Raw genomic sequence first — 14,279 nt, 5'->3', positions numbered from 1 at the left:
AAAACCAAAACAACAGAAACGCACACATCTTTAAACCCGATTGATTTTGAGGCTTCTAAAAATCTTAAATTAGGTTCAATAAGTGTGAGAAATGCTCTGGAAAACAAACAGATTCTACTCACCATGATTTAATCCGATGCTGATAATCTAATTCAGTAGTTATCAAATGTAATCTCAGATCAGCATCACCAAGGAACTTATAAGACGTGACAATTGGTGACCCCACTCAAATCTACTGAATCGAAACCTCTGTGGGGGAGGCCCAGTAACCTGGCTGTTAAGGAGCCCCCAGGTGACTCTGATGCTTGCTAAAGTTCGCATCATTAACCTAATGAAATCAAAACCATACCCTTAGAACTGCAACCCAATGGATTCCAGGAAATGAGGACAAAAACCAAACAACCCTCAACATAACAGCTACCTGATGTACTTTTAAATTTTCCCTGTTAACAAATGAGTTTTCTAGGGTACCTACACGCCTGTTGTGCTTCCCTTTGTCATAACCACAACATGATGAGTATCAAGTTCTCCTCACCCCACGCTGAGTACTTGAAGCATTGGTTATTTATCAAAAAGCGGTACCTGTTCTACTGCTGGGGGATCCTGCCTCCTCACCACCACGCTCACTTCTCTCACCTCCATATCTCTAGCATGGAAAGTTGTCAGTTCAGGAGTTGTGGGTGTGGGAGACCTTAGGTCAATGACAGGAGGGTCAGGATGGATTTAGCAGTAAGACGGAGAGTTCAGTTTACCTTGTGGATTTTACCACATCCTGTGCATCTCTGGGAAACTTGGTACCCTCAGTGATGCAACTACATGCACAGTAAACAATCTGACGGGAGGAAAGGCTTTCTTACAAGTGTATCCTTCTAATGTGGTTTGCTTCTGTTCTCATCAGCCATTGCATCTTGGTTCCACCACTTACTGCTTTTTTCATGGCCTTGAGAAAATTTCTTGACTTCTCTAAGCCCCAGTTTCCACACTGGAATATTAGGGATCATGATAACGCCTACTTCATAGGGTCACTGTGAGCGTGGAACGAGACAGTGCATTAAAGGGCTTAGCACAGTGCATTAAAGGGCATTCCAACATTTTGATCACTTTTTGTTGCTAGGAGTAAATAAAGGAAAAATCCTCAGCAGAGGTGGTTCGAGGGAAGCCGTGGCCTTTGGCAGACTAGTTCTTCAACAAAAGCCAGGCATTGCAGCTCATAAGAATGTTCAACAAGACTTTATGAATATTATCATATAACCCAACTTAACAAATTTTAATTAAAACAATATGTTGCTGTATGGGCAAGGTATATACATTCACTATTTTTGAACACACACTATTTATTAAACACACTATTTATGATAATGTATATAGAAAAAAATGAGTCTTTTTGGTTAATTTAAAATGCATAAATTATCAACTGTTCTTATTCAAGAGAAGATCATTGTAAAAGGTTTTTTGTTTTTTTTAAATTGGTGGTCTTGTGTTTTGGTCTTAATTCCTTCAAATTTTCAACTCAATTTTTTGACAGTGCAATGGACTGTGACACAAGAGTTTTGTAAAGATAGTACTCACCTCCAAATCCAGGTCTCACTGCAGAATTCTGGTCCTCTATATGGAGAAGTTGCTAATACTTCAGGGGACACACTTTGGCACTGTCATCGTTCCTCATTCTAGTTTCTTGTTTGCTGTACCTCCAAGGGAGAAAAATGCTTCTGAGATACATATGCTTCTGGATATTTTGATTTAGGTTAGCTTTCTGTGTTCAACATGATATGCTCTAAAATATACACATAAAAGCTCATTTTCTCAGTTCATATTACATATAGCCAAAGATCTGCCAGCATTTACTGTTTAGTATCCAAGGGTGGGGCAGGTAAGCAAATCTTGGAGCACCTTAGATGATAAACTGAGTTTGGATGTGATCCTGACAGGCAATGTTTCTCAGAATGTGGGTTATAGTAGGAAAACCTGGTTACTAGCACCTGGGTGGAGGTGATCAAGATTCAGATCCACGGACCCCAACCCTGATCAACTAAACCAGAACCAGAGGAAACAGGGCCTAGGCATTTGCATTCAATGTGCTACCTAAGTGATTCTTAGAGTCACTGAAGTTAAACTACCTCTTGCACTAAGACAGTAAAAAAAAAAAAAAACATGAAAAATTGTAGACTGATGAAAATAGTGTTTTACAAAGACAGAATGTGCAAAAATTATGGGTGCTGGTTGAGATTAGAGGAAGTACCCCTATGGCAGGTTCTGGAACCTGAGAGAAGGCGATGGGCATGGATGGAGAGGAATCCCAGGGAAAAATGGATGATCTGACAGCTGATTGGACCTAAGGTCAGGTCCAGCTGTGAAGCAGGTGCAGCCTATTTTCATCTGCAGTTTTCTAGGGCAAAGGCAAAGTGTGTGGCCTCTCCTGCGTGTGTGGAGTCCTGATCTGGGAGTGAAGCCCGTTCCTCCCTGGGTCTTTGAACTCTGGCAAGTTACTGGGCCTCCCTGACTCATTTCCTGTGCTGTGACACATACCTCCCAGACGTATTCTAAGTGTGGCGGCAGAATATCTGTGGAAGCGCACACAGCTCCTCTGTATGTGACATGCTGCTGTCTCGTCATCCCCAGTGCCCGAGACCTAGTTCACTGCCTCTTCCAGAAGAACGTTCCTGTCACCATCGCCGTCATCACTGTCAGCAGCAGCAATAACACAAGACACTGAGGGGTCTTCTAGGTGAATTCTAGTTACTCTGAATTCCTGACTGACTTTTGCATTGATACATGTCTTCTTCAGGAAACACACGTAAAATTTTAACATAAGACTCATGAACGCAATTTCCTAACTCAATAAAGTGACTTTGATTGTGGGAATTTCACATCCTGAAGCGGCTGGTTTAAGAAATATGTCCAGGTTTATGAGCACCTCAGATCACCTAGTATGGTCTTTAACTAGAGAAGTTTCTGGCTGAAACCTTCAGAGATTTATGTATGTATTTTTGCCATTAATAGAAATGGCGAAGTTGGAGGAACAAATCTGTTTTGAGTAGAAGACAAATGAGTTTGATTTTAAACATAAGTCATTTTATCCTATGAATAATTGAACACATAGAACTATTTCTTCCAAGGATCTCTTAACTAGAAAACTTCTTTCAGGGAGCTAGGATGAACCATTTATTGAAAAAGTAATAGCAGCTAACTTTTATTAAATGCCTACTGTGTTCAAGGCCCCCTACCAGATGTTTTGTAAATACTATCTTTGGGCTGCATCTGAATCACCAGGTTTGCTGGGTCCCATGCCCAGAGGTTCTGATTCCACAGTTTTAGGGTATGAGAATTTGCATTTATAACAATTTCTCTGGAGAACTACTGGTCTGGAAAATAGCAGACATTTTATAAAAGCTAGCTAGTTGTTATTATTTTATGAAAAGTGGAATGTAACCTTGGGTGGAAATTCATGGAAATTTGTGAACTTCTTCAGTAATATACACAACAAAACGGCAATCTCTAATACTCCTTTCAAAAGTATAACCCTCCATGAGATTGGTAGGGATAAATCTTAATTAAGAATCACCAGAACAATGAACATGCAGCCTGCTATGAAAGGCACTCTTGGCAGTACCTGAAATCACACACACCTTTTTTTACCTGAGGGCTCTTCTGATGTACAGTGAGATGTCCCATCTTTATTTATTTTTGACTTTATTTATACATCTACTTCTCAAAATATTTATACATCTACTTTTCAAAGAGGTTTATGTGGCTTAGATACCCTCTAAAAGAATTTTGAAAACCTCACACATATTTAAGTAGACACCTACAATTTTTTCATCATAAAAGTTAAAATTACTTAAGTATTGATAATAATTAAAAATAAAACATATTCCTCCTTTTAATGTATCCAATGAACCTAAAATACCCACTTTATGCATTTTAAAATACATGAATAGGGGCTTCCCTGGTGGCGCAGTGGTTGAGAGTCCGCCTGCCGATGCAGGGGACACGGGTTCGTGCCCCGGTCCAGGAAGATCCCACATGCCGTGGAGCGGCTGGGCCCGTAAGCCATGGCCGCTGAGCCTGTGCGTCCGGAGCCTGTGCTCCGCAACAGGAGAGGCCACAATAGTAAGAGGCCCGCGTACCACAAAAAATAAAATAAAATAAAATAAAATAAAATAAAAAAATAAAATAAAATACATGAATAAACTCCTCTTTAAAAACCAGAAGTTTTATCTCATTCCTTGTTTTCTTGGAATTTGTATTTTATTTTATTTCCATTTTATTTGAAAGTTCATTCGGGTTTTTCCGTAAGATGTTACGGAAAAACCCGAATGAACTTTTTGGCCAATCCAATATTTCCTTCATTGAATTTTATCACCCCATCATACTTCTTTGCAAGAATATATGTATACATATTGAAATCATCTTTTTTAGCCTCTGTGACTATTGCAAATGGAGCAAAACATAATGCATATAAATGTTGATAAATACTTATTAAAATTATGAATTAAATTTTATAGGAAAAGTATTTCTTAATAAAGTGATGGTACATTTTCCCTATTTTGTGTATCTGTATATGGATATTACTTATTGCACTTGTTATTTCTTGTCTTTTTGATAAAGCCCTTCTAATAGGTATGAGGTGATATCTCATTGTAGTTTTGATTTACATTTCCTGATCCTACTTTTCACTTCTATAGATGAAAATATTGAAAAACTTTGCTGATATATATGTAAGTACATGGAATTACAAGAAATTTTGTTTCAGGAATGTAACTTAATTATTTAAATTCCTTCTTATTTTCCAAAATTCACGTTGTGGTCTATCATCAATTATTTCTAATGATTTGTAACCTGACAAATTAATTAGGTTATTACTTCAATATTGATGAACACAAAAAAAAAGAAAAGAAAAGAAAAAAGAAAATCACGCAGTTTGGAAAAGGATATGTTATTTAAACTAAAGTCATCCATTACCTCAACAACGATATCTGTAAAGGCTTCTTTGTACCTGGGAGGTTTTATACACTGGTGTAATACACATAGTTAAGATTCAGGAACAGGGAGAGGCATGCCTTTATCTTGCCAAATGGGACAGAGCAATCATTAAAGGGAGGCTACAGAGGAGACTGCAGGCAAGTTTTCAGGAGGATCCGTCTTAGGAAAGAGGTCAGAGGAAGTCAGAGATCCAGAAATAATTATTTTAAAACTATCCATGCCCACGTGCCCCTCTGATAGCTTGCATGTACCCTAAGGGGAACATTATACTCTCGGAGTATAAGTGCCCTATTTGAAGACCTCTGGCTTATTAAAAAAAAGACATATATAGAAAGGTTAATAAAATGAAGACTGAAATAGAACAAAGGCAAGAAAAGTAAATATGCTTAATAAGGGGATTAATTTATGACAGAGAATCAGATTTAGCTCAGAGCTTTCTGGCCTGATTCCATATATGTATAATTTTAAGCCCCTTTGTCTTCTGTCCTCTTCCCTTTCCTAGAAAAAGTGATTTTGTTTTTAGTAGTTACTGAAAGAAATCTTTTGGATGACTTCTGTCTGAGGAGAGGGTCTTCTAGAAGGCTAGGTGCCAATGGGATAGAACAAAGAAATCTCAACTCATGGAAGAGTCTTGCATCATTACAGCATTCTTAATCTTTATAGCATTCTTAATCATTACAGCATTTGTATTCTTTCCCCACAAAGAAAGATTATGAACATTGTTTGAGAAACAACAGGTAAGGCTCGGTAATAGTTATCATTTTTCTTTTTGAGTTAGAAACTTTTTCTTTCTGGATGAAACAAAGGAACCATATTTTTATGTTCCCCCTTCTTGTCAGTATCAGAAACTTCACTATAATTTTGTCACTAAGAAAGTGTGGGTTCAGGGGGAAGGAAGGGCTGGATTTTGAGTGGTTTCAGGGGAATAAAGGGGTCTTTGAGGAGGATATACTAGGCAGAGAATTAAAAAGTACCAGAACTGCTTGAGGAAAAGCAAATACATCCAACTCATTCTGATACATTGGTGTTTAGTCAGTGGAAAGACAAAAAACTCATTTTAACTGAATCATACTCAGCTGGTTGCTTTACCAAACTGCTTTCCCAAGGGCCTATATAGTTGATTAGTTTACTAGGATCAGGACTTGTAAACGACTAGGCCTGACTAAATAGACTATTTACCCAAGAGAGGCTATAATTAAGAAACATATTAAAAAATATTTAATCTAGAGAGTTAACAGTGAGATAACAATTAAAAGTATGAACGCCATTTTATACCTATTAAATGAGCAGAAAACAAAAAATTTTAGTACCCAATGCTGCTAAGAATAGGATGAAATAGAAATGTTTATACTTTGTGTGTAGCAATATACTTGTAAAGCCCGTTTAGAAGTTGATTTTGAGAGCTACGAAGATAATTCCCATCCTTTGATGCCAATCCAAGGAATGCAGTAAAGTAGTCGGAAGGAAAATCAGTTGATCCAATTTTTGATCACAAAGAAAACCTTGATAATTCTGGATCCAATGTTTATTTTTAGGTCCCTGATGCTTTTGAGACTTCTTAGAGAGGACATGGTGCATTATACGGAGTGAATCTTGTGGCTTCGACTGAACTGCCCTTGAACTCATGACTCTAGGAATACACACTTGACTTTAGTCAACAGCCCGTTTCTTATAAAGGAAAAATCTACACGGACGAGCATTTCTGTGGAAGAGCCAGACAGAGAGAGTGCCCCACTTGAGACACGACAGTTTCCATGACTTAACTTGTGTCTCTATCAGATCATGAGCTCAGTGAGGTCTCAGTTTCCTCATCTGTGAAATGAAGAAATTGGACCAGATTAGGAGCTGGTTTGCAGACATTTTTTGGATAGCCCATATGGTGTATTAAAGTGGAAAATTTCACAGGAAAATCTGAATTTTTCTCTTGAAAAATCAGAAAATCTGGCAATACCAGGCTCAAGTTGTCTTATAAGAAGTCTTGACCTGACCAGCCTCTGCCCCCAGAGGAGCATATAGCCTGTAGTTGCCACAGTCTCTGCCACTCCCTTTGTTATTTGCAGTAGCAGTTGAATTGGCAATCTCTAGGACCCTCTTGGCTTCTACATTAGGTTCCTGGATGTGCTGGTAAATGTTTAAGTGGCTCCCCTGGAAAAAAAAGCCCTATTTGTAGTGTTTGTTGATTTCCATGATGTAAATACTGCCACCATAGCTGATTTCAAGCTACAGATATGACAGAGATGTGTGTAGCCCATAGTGTAGTATAGTACAGTAAAGTATAGTTTTGTGTATTATAGTATACTACAGTTTATAGGATAGTATAGTACAGTATAGTGTAGTATTTCTACCAGACATAAATAGATATAAATAATGGAGAACAATAGACAATAGCGACATGTAGTAAAGTAGTTAGGAAGTGGTGAGTTTTAAGTATTTATTACCTTCGTTTTAAAAATAATTTATTTAATTGTATATTTATATAATTTAATTTTTTTTTAACATCTTTATTGGGGTATAATTGCTTTACAATGGTGTGTTAGTTTCTGCTTTATAACAAAGTGAATCAGTTATACATATACATATGTTCCCATATCTCTTCCCTCTTGCGTCTCCCTCCCTCCCACCCTCCCTATCCCACCCCTCCAGGCTGTCACAAAGCACCGAGCCAATATCCCTGTGCCATGCGGCTGCTTCCCACTAGCTATCTACCTTACTACATTTGTTAGTGTGTATATGTCCATGAATCTCTCTCGCCCCGTCACAGCTCACCCCTCCCCCTCCCCATAAACTCAAGTCAGTTCTCTAGGAGGTCTGCGTCTTTATTCCTGCCTTACCCCTAGGTTCTTCATGACATTTTTTTTTCTTAAACTCCATATATATGTGTTAGCATACGGTATTTGTCTTTTTCTTTCTGACTTACTTCACTCTGTATGACAGACTCTAGGTCTATCCACCTCATTACAAATAGCTCAATTTCGTTTCTTTCTATGGCTGAGTAATATTCCATTGTATATATGTGCCACATCTTCTTTATCCATTCATCCGATGATGGGCACTTAGGTTGTTTCCATCTCCGGGCTATTGTAAATAGAGCTGCAATGAACATTTTGGTACATGACTCTTTTTGAATTTCGGTTTTCTCAGGGTATATGCCCAGTAGTGGGATTGCTGGGTCATATGGTAGTTCTATTTGTAGTTTTTTAAGGAACCTCCATACTGTTCTCCATAGTGGCTGAACCAATTCACATTCCCACCAGCAGTGCAAGAGGGTTCCCTTTTCTCCACACCCTCTCCAGCATTTATTGTTTCTAGATTTTTTGATGATGGCCATTCTGACTGGTGTGAGATGATATCTCATTGTAGTTTTGATTTGCATTTCTCTAATGATTAATGATGTTGAGCATTCTTTCATGTGTTTGTTGGCAGTCTGTATATCTTCTTTGGAGAAATGTCTATTTAGGTCTTCTGCCCATTTTTGGATTGGGTTGTTTGTTTTTTTGTTATTGAGCTGCATGAGCTGCTTGTAAATTTTGGAGATTAATCCTTTGTCGGTTGCTTCATTTGCAAATATTTTCTCCCATTCTGAGGGTTGTCTTTTGGTCTTGTTTATGGTTTCCTTTGCTGTGCAAAAGCTTTGAAGTTTCATTAGGTCCCATTTGTTTATTTTTGTTTTTATTTCCATTACTCTAGGAGGTGGGTCAGAAAGAATCTTGCTGTGATTTATGTCATAGAGTGTTCTGCCTATGTTTTCCTCTAAGAGTTTGATAGTTTCTGGCCTTATATTTAGGTCTTTAATCCATTTTGAGCTTATTTTTGTGTATGGTGTTAGGGAGTGATCTAATCTCATACTTTTACATGTACCTGTCCAGTTTTCCCAGCACCACTTATTGAAGAGGCTGTCCTTTCTCCACTGTACATTCCTGCCACCTTTATCAAAGATAAGGTGTCCATATGTGCATGGGTTTATCTCTGGGCTTTCTATCCTGTTCCATTGATCTATCTTTCTGTTTTTGTGCCAGTACCATACCGTCTTGATAACTGTAGCTTTGTAGTATAGTCTGAAGTCAGGGAGCCTGATTCCTCCAGTTCCTTTTTTTGTTCTCAAGATTGCTTTGGCTATTCGGGGTCTTTTGTGTTTCCATACAAATTGTGAAATTTTTTGTTCTAGTTCTGTGAAAAATGCCAGTGGTAGTTTGATAGGGATTGCATTGAATCTATAGATTGCTTTGGGTAGTAGAGTCATTTTCACAATGTTGATTCTTCCAATCCAAGAACATGGTATATGTCTCCATCTATTTGTATCATCTTTAATTTCTTTCATCAGTGTCTTATAATTTTCTGCATACAGGTCTTTTGTCTCCTTAGGTAGGTTTATTCCTAGATATTTTATTCTTTTTGTTGCAATGATAAATGGGAGTGTTTTCTTGATTTCACTTTCAGATTTTTCATCATTAGTATATAGGAATGCCAGAGATTTCTGTGCATTAATTTTGTATCCTGCCACTTTACCAAATTCATTGATTAGCTCTAGTAGTTTTCTGGTAGCATCTTTAGGATTCTCTATGTATAGGATCATGTCATCTGCAAACAGTGACAGCTTTACTTCTTCTTTTCCGATTTGGATTCCTTTTATTTCCTTCTCTTCTCTGATTGCTGTGGCTAAAACTTCCAAAACTATGTTGAATAAGAGTGGTGAGAGTGGGCACCCTTGTCTTGTTCCTGATCTTAGTGGAAATGCTTTCATAATTTAATTTTTAATAATGCTTATATTTAACAGCCTTAAAATTTAACAATTGGCTCTTGCAAGCCATTTTGCACAGACATTGGCACTCTGCTGATTATTCTTAAAGCCAGAGACAGTGTGTTGTTCTTAACTCTCAACCCAGTACTTGTCATAAAAAAGGCACTCAGTACGATTGTTGAAAATGAATAAATACTCAGTGAGTCTAGATGCCTAATCCCCTTTGCATCCCTTGAGAGCCAAATCTCTCCCCTAGGCAAAACAGGAACATTTTCCCCTGCCATACTTAATTTATTCACCAACTCCTCCTCTCCCCCATTTTGTCTTTAAGAAATAAAGGAAATGTTTGGATGAAAGATTTTTAAAACACTTCGATAAAAAAGGGAATCTTTGGGCAAAAAGTAAGATTATATTCTGAATGAAAAAGGATAATAGGAAAGGATTTAAGGGCCTGATTGTAGGAAAACTGGCTCAAAATAATGTACATAAATGTGAGTTAATAGATAAAGATATACTTCCTAATTTTCAAAGAAAGATCAGGCCTTTCTTCCATGTTCATTCTATTAGTTCTCTTGCATTATGACAGAGTGGATTGTTCATTCATTCATTCATTACTTATTTAATTACCGATAATCAGATTGTGTGTAGGGCAAAGAACCTCACAGCATTTATTCATATATTAAGGTCTAATGTATCCTGGGCTCTTTACTCTAGAAACTATCCTATACAGTAATTTCAGTATTTTTGTCAAAATGCCTTAAAATCTTCATGAGAGAGTGCTGAGCGACAGCTCAGAAACAGGCTGGCTGAATTATTCTGTTCACTGGGGAAAATGCCTGACTCTCATCCTAAGTGGCTGCTTCTGAACTAGGGTCTATGTTTTACGCAATCCCTAGTGTCCTAGAGGATTTTTCTTTGAAGAACAAAAGAAGCAGATATAAATTTTAATGAATCATGTTGTAGCTTATCGCTGAAAGGGGTACCTCACTTAGGTTATAGAGAAGTGAAAACAAACATGCTTGGCCCCATGGAGTAGGAAGCCCGGGGTTACCTCTTCATTTAAATAGATTCTAAAAATGAGACACCTATCATAAGAGAGAAATTCCCACCCCACCACAAAGAACAGATGTTCTCCTCTTGTCCCTTAAATGACACCTAAAAAATACACATGGTAGGTTTTTCTGCAGCAACTCTTCCACCGAGAGTGTGCTGGTGAGATTGATGAGTTCCTATGACTATCTCCCTTCTTATCTGCACATCCACCAAACAAACTAGACAAACTTCCTATTGTTTGAGTTGTAGATGATATTTTAAGCAGTCTCTATTTGTTTCAAAATTAGATAAAATATACTACTAAAATATACTAGATGTTATAAGCAATCTGAAAAAACATACAGTTTGGTTGTATAGCCCCACATTTCCCAAATATTGCTTGCCCAATTGCCTTGAAGAAGACTCAAAGTGTTCAAACTGGGCAAGATTTCATAGCATCTCAGATCTGCGTGTGGGAGCAGAAGCCTGGAAGGGAAGTGTGGGAGGTGGTCCTTGATTTTTAAGAGCAGAGCAGGAATTAGGTATCTAGTGACCTCTCCTCCCCTCCCCCCATACCTCTTTTGTTTTTGGTCATTAAACCTGAGGCTTCAGAAGGATTTATTAAATTTTTATGTTCTTTCCTGATGTTATAGTGAGTGCTTCATAAATATCCAAGATGTGAGGGCAATCTGGCTGAAACAAAAGTTACCTCACTGATCGCTAAGGTTGGCTGGGTGATATCACTCACCTTTATTCCTCAATTTCTCCTACTGGGTCTTTTTGGGAATCTTGTGCTTGGTGAAAAGGAAAGACTTTCCCTACAATAGGAGGTCATTTCTTGGTTATTAAAGGGTAATAGGGTGACTAATCTTTCTAGTTTGTCTGCGACTGAGGGGGTTCCTGGGACTTCTAGTACTAAAAACCATGGAACCCCAGGCAAATCAGGATGAACTGGTCATTCTAGTAGAGAGCTATGCCGCTTCACTAGCAGGTCCAAACATACTCTGATTATTGATAAGATAATAATGATGATATATTGACATTCAGGATGATATTTCAAAGATGATTTTCAAAATGGAAAATGAATTTTAAAAAACAACAAATGGCTTTAATGTCTTTCAGTACTGTCTCATAGATATACAGAACTATACACTCTGCAAGTACTTGACATTAGAAATTGGTGCTTAGACTAATTTCTACTCAAAAAATTTTGAAGGAACATTAAACTCATGTTGTTATTTATAATAAATGCATTACTCATTGGAGAAATACAATCCTTGAAAGAAGATTCATACATGAGCCCTTTAACTGTTTTCTCCAAAAATAAGCAGGCAAATGCCAGCAGAAACCCCAGATTCTTCTCTTTCTATGCTAATTAGAGGCGATTTATTTTGACGGTTGAATGCTATCTCTAGAGACAATCACTGCCACAAATACGTGCTACCATTAAAGATATAGTTCTGAGGCGGGTGGTGAGAGAAACTGGGGCTACACTATGGATATCTTACCGGGTCGGCTTCACTGAAGAGAAGCAGCGCTGGTGGGGCTTCTTGATTTCACCAGCAGCACAAGCATTTGACATCAGTGTGATCCAGATGCAGGTGAAGAAGACCAACTGGGAAGCCGGGATCACCTCTGCCGAAAGAAAGGAATGTAGATGGATGCAACCAACGCTGTTACCAATATTGCTTCTTCACGTGTCTTTTAAAAAGTAATTAGAGGGGCTTCCCTGGTGGCGCAGTGGTTGAGGGTCTGCCTGCCGATGCAGGGAACACTGGTTCGAGCCCTGGTCTGGGAGGATCCCACATGCTGCGGGGCAACTAGTCCCGTGAGCCACAACTACTGAGCCTGCGCGTCTGGAGCCTGTGGTCCGCAACAAGAGAGGCCGCGATAGTAAGAGGCCCGTGCACCGCAATGAAGACGGGCCCCCGCTTGCCACTAGAGAAAGCCCTCGCACAGAAACGAAGACCCAACACAGCAAAAATTAATTAATTAATTAATAAACTCCTACCCCCAACATCTTCTAAAAAAAAAAAGAATTGAGATAATGTAAATCAGACATCAGCAATCAAAATCTAGTCAGAAAAGGGTGGGAAGAGCAAATGTGAGATGAGGTGGCAGGAGTGAGTCACTAAAAAAAAAAAAAAAAAGTAATTAGAGTGCCAGGTAAAAAGGCATCAAGGAAAAAAGAGAGACATTGTTTTCAATGCTGTGTCTTTTGTTTTAGTAGGTTAAATGGATTGACATCATTTACAGGCAAACATCTGTATCGATCACCAGCAATTTAAGAAAAACAAAGCAGATTTTTTCATTTTGTTTCCATCCTTTAGTCCCTCTTTCCAGGGAAGGTTCTTAGTGGGATGCTTGATCCCCTACTCAATAAACTCCCAGCTGCAGTCCTCCGCAGACAAAGAAGTGAGATTAGGCATTAAGTCCCCTTAATCCAACACAATATCATTTGAATATATTTAATGACTCAGCAAAATAATATGCTTAATGAGAATAAAGATGATTAGTTTAATTTTAGTTATAGTTTTAAAGATCCTTTCCTTTATCTCATGGCTGTTTTTTTTAATCCAGAAAGGAATCTTTCCCTCTCCAAATGCGTACAGATTGCCAGGATACAAACAAACTTAAATTATTATTTTATCAAATAAATAACCATATTTTAAGATGATGGTTTATTCCATTGATATAAAAAGTAGTTCAATTTAGGGTTTAATGTGGTGAGCAGCCAGATAAATAAAAAAAGAAATTAGTCTTGGGCAGTGGGTAAGGAATTAAATTATGGCCACATCAGCTCCTAAAGGTACTTTGCACACATCGAGTAGAAATATTCCCTCCATGTATGCAAAGTACCAGTGAATGGGCAGGTTAGTGAAATTCAGTTTCTCCAACTTAAAAAGCACAGGGTGAGCAATCCAGCGACAGCTGATCTGTTTACTAGGACTTAAGAAGAATGCTGTTTTCTTCCCAGGGATATACTGTGAAGGAATTCTTAAATTTCCTCGAATTGATTTGTCTCCTTGACACCTCATATCCTGTGTTATTGCTTGATGGTGTTAATTTATTTTGATTTGGGTTATCTCTTCTCTTGGCCCATGCATCTCCTCCTATGTTTCTTTGGCATGTCTTTCCTCTTTAAAATATGTGTTTAATATAAAATATTACAAATATTAAAATATTACAAATATACAGAATGATGTAATAAATACTTACCTCTCTCTTGATCCCCTATTTAGTGTTTATCATTGTATACAGTTATACTATTATGTACAGATTTTTTGCATATTTCAGAAAGTTTAATAAAAATGGTGTTAAATTATACTTTTACCTCTGCAACATACTTTTCCTCTCCACATTATGCTTAGATTTATTGTGTTGATAGTTGCAGTCCTAGTTAATTTTTGAGTGCCATATAGTATCTCAGCGTGTAGATAACTAACATTTTATTTATTCTTTTGCTGATGGGCATTATTTCTTACTTTTCAATGATAAACAATCTATTATAAGCAAACCTGCAGTG

At 37.8% G+C, this 14,279-nt stretch overlaps 1 protein-coding gene across 1 annotated transcript in view; it reads right to left on the bottom strand.

The window, feature by feature from the left end:
- GABRR3 (gamma-aminobutyric acid type A receptor subunit rho3) overlaps positions 1–13,791 on the bottom strand; it is a 45,115-nt gene extending 31,324 nt beyond the window's left edge. Inside the window, 3 exon segments of the mRNA XM_033433372.2 lie at positions 1,570–1,682; positions 12,262–12,426; positions 13,613–13,791. Of these exon segments, the coding sequence (XP_033289263.1) occupies positions 1,570–1,682; positions 12,262–12,426; positions 13,613–13,791 (457 nt within the window).
- Between the last annotated feature and the right edge of the window lie 488 nt (positions 13,792–14,279).

Source organism: Orcinus orca, chromosome 5, assembly GCF_937001465.1.
Source record: "Orcinus orca chromosome 5, mOrcOrc1.1, whole genome shotgun sequence".
NCBI lineage: Eukaryota > Metazoa > Chordata > Mammalia > Artiodactyla > Delphinidae > Orcinus > Orcinus orca.
This window is presented reverse-complemented; position numbering and strand designations above follow the sequence as displayed.